At 30.5% G+C, this 8773-nt stretch overlaps 1 protein-coding gene across 3 annotated transcripts; it reads right to left on the reverse strand.

Annotated features, from left to right (window-relative positions):
• Positions 1-619: 619 nt before the first annotated feature.
• On the reverse strand, positions 620-8420 carry LOC105194838. Of its 3 annotated transcripts, XM_011159948.3 has the most exons (8): positions 8175-8420; positions 7945-8102; positions 6943-7116; positions 5006-5397; positions 3809-3937; positions 2199-2468; positions 1894-2139; positions 620-1172 (listed from the first exon to the last, which is right to left on the reverse strand). In XM_011159948.3, the coding sequence occupies exons 3-8, from the start codon at positions 6968-6970 to the stop codon at positions 696-698; spliced, it is 1542 nt and encodes a 513-aa protein (XP_011158250.2). In that variant the 5' UTR covers positions 6971-7116; positions 7945-8102; positions 8175-8420; the 3' UTR covers positions 620-695. The 3 variants fall into 3 exon arrangements, with proteins under 3 accessions (XP_011158250.2, XP_025987087.2, XP_025987085.2); XM_026131302.2 differs by lacking the exon at positions 6943-7116 and having other exon boundaries at positions 8175-8415; XM_026131300.2 differs by lacking the exons at positions 6943-7116; positions 7945-8102; positions 8175-8420 and adding an exon at positions 5811-6014.
• Between the last annotated feature and the right edge of the window lie 353 nt (positions 8421-8773).

The following is an 8773-nucleotide window of genomic DNA, read 5'->3' on the forward strand; positions in this document are numbered from 1 at the left end:
TTTAAGATATCATACTGCGTTAAGATTTGATATAAGTTATTTTAATAACAATTGGTGCATTGAGCAGACTCAACATGTTAAGTAAACACTGTGTTATTGGCTGCGTTCAGCAGACTCAGCAGTTTAGTGAGCGCTTGCTGTTATTGGTATATTCTTCTAAATCTAAAAGTTTGATTGGATCATCTAGAAGAATATCTCAACATGTTGAGTCTGCTGAACGCAGTCATTGGCTGACTCTTATTTTAAAACCTTTAATTATTTCTAGAATGAATCAAGAATACTTACCGATAAACACCACTTCATAGATAAGAGAAATTGGGATAAATCGTACCCATTTGCAGTTTTTACTTTTTATGAGGCACCAATAAAGTCTGATCATTAAAATAAAGATACTGTTGAAAAGAAAAATTTTTTTCATTTTTGCTGAAAACCATTTTGATATATCTCTCACCTGTATTGTACTATAACAAAAAATAGAATGCGTTGTTTGAACCATTGATATCAATCGGACTACCTCCTGTTCTAAGTTGGAGCCTCTTATTTGTGTGGATTTTTAAATAGAATTTTAGGTTTTTTCAAGATTTTAATACCATTTTTAATGTTGAATAAAAACAAGCAATTAATAGTTAAAAATGCAAATTTTATTTTTAAAAAATAGTAAAAATTCAAATAATATTATTTAAAGTAAATTTAATTTATTCCGAGTCTGATGACTCATAATAGTTCACTGAAGTATTTCTAGAGCCTGATCTGGTCGGCCGATCGCTAGTGTTACGACTAGATTGCGATTTCGATGTAACATAATCAGGATCTTGTTTTTTTCTCTTCGATGAATCAATTTTGCTCGATTCTTCGGCGTTTTCTCGTACTTCCATTCGCGTTATTTTTTTTATTTGCATTTGTCTTGTTTCTTGCTTTAAATCAATAACTTGCATGACAGAGTCATCGGATAAAGTGTTTATTTTTCTTGGTTTTTGTTCCATATTTTTACGTGAAATGGATTGTAGTATTTCGTGCAAACTTGCATCGGAAGTTCGCGATGTAGAAATCGAAAGCGAGCGATTTATAAATTCATCAAATCTTTGCTCCATTTCTTCTTTAATAATTTCGGTAGATGCTTCGTCATATTCGATTGGCTGATCAGTGATCAAGCTGGGCAGGAAGTCCATATTCTGAAAAATGTCAATCCAAAGGCTAAATACTTGTTACTCGAAAACTCGATTTTAAGTTTTGCTCAGCGACGCTAAACTCAAGCGCTTGAGTTATAATTTGCGGTATGTCATAAATCGACATTGGTTTACGTGCAGAGTTTATTTGTATCCAATTATCGCATTAATTGCTTTTTTAAAAGGAGCAAAGATGTTGATGTCGAGAAGTTGTAAACAATGTGGAGGAAAGGAAAGAACATAAATTCAATTATTTATAACTTTACAAAACTTCAACACTGCGAATAATTTACGCGATTCATGATAATCAAACAACAAAAATGAATTTTTCATAGAAATGCGCACAAGTTTTTGAAAACGTTTTTGAAATCAAAGAAATATATCAATATTTATCCAGCCTATTGGATTTGCAGCTCCAGCATATCTTGTGTGGCAACTATTTAAAAAATGTTTTTGGAATTAAGCTCGAGAAAATACATAGAATGAAAATGCTTTAATACCGTCTGCTGAAATAGCGATTGTCATTGTGACCAATTATTTTATTTTTAGTGGAAGTTACAAGATCCACTTTGTTACCACAACGATTAATAACGTCGTAAATTGCGATTGATGGTAATACTAATTTCGTCAACATTTCACAATGAGTGTGCTTCGAACATTACTTTATTTGAGATCATTCATAAAAGAGTGTAAATGTGTTTATATTGTGACGGTTAAATGTACTCACATCTAGACTTGCACATCTAGCGTCCGGGTTTCTCAATATAAGATTCGGATGCCTTTGCATATAGCCATAAAACCACGTACGCCCCGCAAGTTCGTTCTTCTTCCAACTTTCTGGGATTTCAATTTGCAATTTGCTTGCCAATTGATATGCCAGCGAACAAGCATCTTTAGCAGTCATACCAATATAAATATTCGAACAATGCATCAAATATACTTCCAATAATTTTTCTTGTTGTTCATTGAACACCTGACAAAAAGATGAAAATAGTGAAAAGAAACAACAAAAAATTATTCTATAAAACTTACTGTGTGACGGCCTATCTCTCGAATTTGAATATCACTTGGTGTTAATATTGGTGATGCTGCTTTCGATGTTTCTGTAGCGATTCTACGACTATTTGCACGTTGATGACGCTGCAATGTTGTGCGTGAAATGTCGAATTCACGTGATGCTTCTGTCAATGTTTTTCCCTTTTGCACTTCGAGAAGAGCAAGCCGAAGCACTTCTATTCTATTTTTTCTGTCTATTCTGTCAATTTTTTCTTTTTTATGTTTGTAGCTTCGTCCCATTATCTTCTAAAAAACCAAAAAAGTATTCACACGGGTCATGAAAAAGTTTTCTTCCGTAACACGATATTTTTCACAAATATGTTTACTGCGTTTGACCATGCGTGTAAATCGGTTCAGGAATCATCAACATGACACAGGGTTACTTCAATCACCTTCAATTAACTTTAATCGATAATTAACTTGCTCAACAGAGCTATTATGGAATAGAAAACAGTTTATTATTAAATCAGACGCAAAATTCTCTACTCTTTTTATTAATTAATATATTTGATCAATCATAACATCTGATATATTTTATTGTTTCAACATAAATAGATAAAAATATTAATTTTATTATATGATAAATATGAGTTATTGGCAATACGGCTAACAGAGTTATGCCAAATTTCTTTAACTTTAAGTAACATTATCTGTAAGGTATCTCCCAGAGAATATGTTAATTTTTATTAAAATTCTAGTACATTTGTATTGAAAGTTAGTAATATGAAAAATAGCTCGTTTAGATATCTAAAAGTTTCAATAAAGAAAACAATTTTTAATTATTTGACAAATTCCTTTATTTGGAGCCCTATTCTTGAAAACATGCGAATAACTTTCATATGACAGTGGCAGAATATAGTCAAAGAAATTACTCGATAGTTGCGTATACAAAAGTTATTTATATCTTTTTAAAAACAATTAGCCTCTGGAAGATAGCTATTGGAAGATGCGAAGAAATTGGCTATTAATCGTCGATTAAAGTTAATCAAAGTTGGTTGAAGTGGCCCATAAACAAAACAAAACTCATATTCACTCAAGTTGGCCTGAAAATTGTCTAGTGTACCACCAATCAGAAAATCTTACATTAAATTAATCAATCAGCAATGTGGGCAATCATCCAAAAGCAAGGTATGATTTGAATATGAGCACTTTTAAACTTTGGAACAAATTTTATAACAAATCGCGAAAGTGATCACAAAACGGATGATATTTTTGAATTCTACACTCCTTAATTATCTTAAATCAATTACCTTTTAAAATTTTTAAATCTATTATACAATAATTAACAAAAATTTTTTATTTTTGACAGTTTTTGCACGATGATAAAAAATAGTAAAAATACACATTTACATCTATTCTATGAATGTTATGATAGAGAATTGTTAAACTACTCACACATTCAGTATCTTATAATGACTTTACATTATAAATATTAAGAAAAGCTGCTAAATTGTATTTATTTAAATTCAAAAGGTCCTATTTGGAACTAGGCCCGATTTGTCCCACTCTCCCCTATATAATTTGAAAAGTATTCAAATGAATGCTCAAAGTAATTATGTACATTGTCCCTTAAAAAGTTAACATACCTTATTTGATGTTACAGTCTTTATACTTCCAGAGTTTACTGAATTTTCGTAATTGTTTAATATAATAGATTTATCTTCGTCTATACATTCAATCGATTGGTTGAGAAGTGATGCATCCTGCATATCAACCTGCATATTAAGGTAGTATTTAATTGTTATATTAGTAGCTAATTGTAGCCTAATAGACTAATAATATCTGCACTCTATTCACTCAGAGAAAACAAATCAATTTGCACACATGGAATGTGGGAAGAACGTTAGCATTATGATTATACAGGTCTGTGCAAGCAGAAGAGAAAGGAACTTCTCAACTGATCTACAGGTCACCAAGAACCTACACAGAGTGGACGAGTTTTTGTCCAAACAGTTTGGTTTCTCTCAGTGAATAGAGTATAAATAATTACTGAATCAACTCTGTATTTATTTGATAATTTCTAAATGTGTGTGTGTATGTGTATGTAAAATCTAATACACATAAATCTTTTTCCATAAAATATTTTCTTCTTATTAACAATAGATCCATTTGACCTCTAGTTAGTTAATCTTCATAATTCAGGATTTCCCAGTGGACTAAACTTAAAATCTTTAATGTTATTTTAATAACTTTAAAATACTTGTATATCTATCATCAAAATTAAAATTATCGTAATAACTTTTATATCGTTTTCCAGGTCAAAAATACAAAAAAAATTGAGTACCAAATCGAACTTTTTTTCAAACAAATGCCAATTATTTATTTGGCAAAAAAATCCGAATTACAACAACAGCCGTAAGTGTTTTGATTAAAATGATGTCTGAGTTTTTAATTTCAGTCTATTAGGAGATCTAGAATTATGGATGATAAACGGTGTACAGATAAAATTTAACTATTGTTAATAAATTTATTATATATTTATATTTTTATTTAAAAAAAATATTCGAACAAATATTAATAAATTACAAATGATAATTTTAACAACATTTAATATCTTAAAAAAATTTTTTAAACATAAGTGCAGCAAAAAAAAAACTACTTTAATAACATAGATTTGATTATAATTTTATACTAACTTTTTATAGGTATCAAAATTAAAATAGCCAATATTTATTTATTAATCTTTACTATTTATGATCCAAAGAAATCTTAAGATATTTTGTTTTCATATTAATGTATGTGTTTGTGTATGTATGTGAGTGCACGTGTGTATTATATCTTACCTTCTCAACAGATTTGATATTGTCTTTTATTAATTCTTTTTCATTTGAGTCACATAAATTTTCCAGTGACATTGGATCTTCCTGACATTCCATTTCCTCATCCTCTTCATCCATAAATGTCATAGAATATAACATATCCATGATCCTACGCCGGATTTCTTTTCCCATTCGCTGGGAACGCTTGGAAATGGTCTCATTGCTATTTTGCAAATCTAAAATGATCTGAGCATCCTTCAATAGGTCTATGCAGTATTTCAACGCATCAGTCAATTCTTGCTTTCTCTCCTCCTCCTCGAAGTGATTAAAGGACAAATAGTTGCTTTTGTTTTTGAGATCATCAATATTGTTTTCCTCCTTTACAGTGACAAATTCCACTGGTTCCATCTTCACTTCTATGATCAAAAAGATTAAAATTTAAAGAACCGTATAATTTTCATTTAAATTTTTTGTTTATCTTATCATTTTTTAATTCTTTTATATCTGATATCAAATCCCTAACAAAAATCTTTTTTTAAAAAAACAAAAAAAATATATGCCAAGTACGAGGTGTGTTCAAAAAATACCGGGAATATTCGTTTTTTGAAAAAAATATTTATTTATTCGTCTACATTAATGTTGTCGCCTTCAAAATAGTCACTATTAGATATTATGCACTTATGCCAGCGCTTCTTCCAATCCCCGAAACAATTCTCAAACTCGATCTTTGGGATAGCCTTTAGCTCTTTCAGCGATGCGCTTTTTCGTCTCCACTGGGACGATTGAGCCTTAGTTTCGACATCATATCCGTAAACTCATGTTTCGTCACCTGTTATAACACGTTTCAGTAATTGTGCATCGTCGTTGACTTCATTTAATGACTCCTGAGCAACTTCCATTCGCCGCTGTTTTTGTTCAAAATTCAACAACTTTGGAACAAATTTTGCTGCCACGCGTTTCATACCCAAAACATTCGAAAAAATGTCATGGCATGAGCCAATTGATATGCCAACATCATCAGCGACTTCTCTGATTGTGATTCGGCGATTGTTCATAACCATTTCTTTCACTTTTTCGACGTTTTCATCGGTTCTCGATGTGCTGGGGCGTCCTTGGCGTTCGTCATCTTCAACGTTTTCACGGCCATCTTGGAAACGATTATACCACTCGTAAACTCTTGTTTTACTCATAGCAAACTCACCATAGGCCTTTGTTAACATTTCACACACTTTGTTACACTTTATGTTATTTTTTACGCAAAATTTGATACAAATTCTTTGATCCATTTTTTTTTTTAGAAACGAAAATCGCCGAGCTCATAAAAACACGTGTAACCTTAGCGGCTGCCACAGACAAAGTAAACAATGAATACAGCTCAACATTTCAGCATGTATACCTCAGGGGCATGTATACCAACATAAACAAAAAAAAAAAAATTTGACTGTCGGACTCTCCAAACCCGCGAAATTTAAAAATTCCCGTTACTTTTTGAACACACCTCGTATATTTAATACGACTCGGGCACGCCAAATTTTTTTTCATTAGTTTTGATCCCGTTTATCGTTTAGTCTTTAAGTCTCTAAGGATTTCTCTACTTTTTGGTACTCTTTTAATTGAAAAATGTTTTTACTTTTAAGATTTAAAAAAAGATTATTATTATTATAGATAAAAAAGGAAATAATTTTTCAATGTAAACTTTATGGTGTTTATGTAACCGTTTAAAATTTAATGAATCGTAAATGTAAATTATCTTAGTATCATAACAGATGCACACCCAATGCCCATTTAGATTTGTCACCTTATGTCACATCTATGCAATATCTGAATACGTTTTATATCTTTAGGAACAAACTTAATTCTATTAGGACATGGAATTTTCCATGTTTCACATGGTTCACATTTTGAGAACATTTTTAATAATGAACCAAAATGATCCATATGAATATCCTTTAACCACTCACCTCTAAGAATTATTTGTTCATTATCCATGTGCAAAGGTAAAATATTTTTATCTTTTTTTATTGTTATAGTATCTATATTATTTTCCAATTTTTGCAAATTTACAGAACATTTTTTTATGCTTTGTCAACGTTCTCGTCTTTTGTTTGCTAATATTTTTCTTTTTTTAAGTTCATCTGAAGAAAACAATTGTTTTGAATCATCAGGTCTTATGATTCAGGGAAAATGTTCTAATTTATTTGATTGAAATATTTCCGCCAAATGTTCATGCATTAAATTTTCATCATACATAACAGTATCGGGTCTAAGATTAAATAAGTGATACTGCAAATGCAATTGCAAAAACTCCAGAATTATTACTACTGGATTCTTGGACCTTTTGGAACTTTTGGAAATTGTACTGGTTTCTTTTTAAAAGGATAAAAAGGATATAATTTTTCAAGATATATTTTATGGTGCTCATGCAACCGTCTTAAATTTAATGAGTCATAAATATAAATCCTTTTTGTATCATAATAACTGCAAACCCAATGTCTATTTAAATTAGATGTATCATTACTGCTATATAAAATTTGTATATGTTTCTGATCTTTAAAAACTGGTTCGATCGAATCAGGACATTGGATTCTCCATGGATCATGTAATTGATACTCTGAACAATTTTTTAATAATACTCCAAAATAATTAATATGAGTAAAAATATTTAAAATACAAAAACATGTTCTTAAAACATAAAGACATTGCGTCAGTCCTCGCAGAGTTGTCATGAATAATATACATAAATACTAATGGAAATTAAGAATACCATCTATATTTTCACTACAGTCTGTATTCAGAATTTCTCAAATCTTAGTCAGTCTTTATTTTGTATTGTAAAATGTATAACAATAAACAAAAACAGACTGAAATCCGAGATTTATAAAATAATTATGAATACGGACCTATAAGTTTACTAAAAAAATAAAGAATAGCATGTGTTACGTGCTGTAAAATTTGACACTTACGAAAACAATAATCACTTGTTCCTTTTCGTTATTGCGAATTTCTGTTTTTTGCTGGAATAAAGTAGTACCAGTTTAATGGTTTTAATTCTTTTTTGGATTGTTATCTCTGGACGAAGGATTTATTGTGCCTTTCACATTTCCTTGAAGTTATATGACGCCTAAAAGTTTCAATTTTAACACTTGATTAGGTTAGGTTAGGTTAAGTGTTTGATTCCGACAAATTGACATACGCTTCTTCTTCTTCTTTTTCACTTTTATGGTGTCCCCAGTAGTATAGTGTGGCGGGGACAATTTGACCATAATAACCAATTTATTTTCTATTCTTTCACTCAGCAGTGAGTGAAATTGAGAGGTATTACAGAAACTATGTAACGTGCTTCGTGCTCCAACGCTCCAACGTGATGGCGGAGTTCATGACTATAGGTTTGTTCTTTTTGCTTACACTTTGTGCATTAATGCCTATTTCCACCAACACAGATGAACTTTGATCTCTTTATCTTTCTTTAGAATTAGAAAAAGATAAAGAGTAAGTTAAACTGAAATCAAAGTTAATCTGGTTAATTGGTGGAAATGGGCATAAATAGAGATAGCGTTTTCCATTAAGAAAACTAATGCGACATTAGTATGTGTACACTAAATGCAATTGTGTTGTTTCTCTGTGAAAATTATTCAGTTTTTAATATTGCAGTAACTTTCTTCTTTATTAGCAGTACGGAAACGATGCGAAATATTCCACTGACAAAACTATTACAGAAAATTGTACTGAATTCAAGTTTTGCTCTACTGTCTTTAGAAACCAGTGGAAATTAAAATTGATGTTATATTTATT

Source organism: Solenopsis invicta, chromosome 1 (genome assembly GCF_016802725.1).
Source record: "Solenopsis invicta isolate M01_SB chromosome 1, UNIL_Sinv_3.0, whole genome shotgun sequence".
Lineage (NCBI taxonomy): Eukaryota > Metazoa > Arthropoda > Insecta > Hymenoptera > Formicidae > Solenopsis > Solenopsis invicta.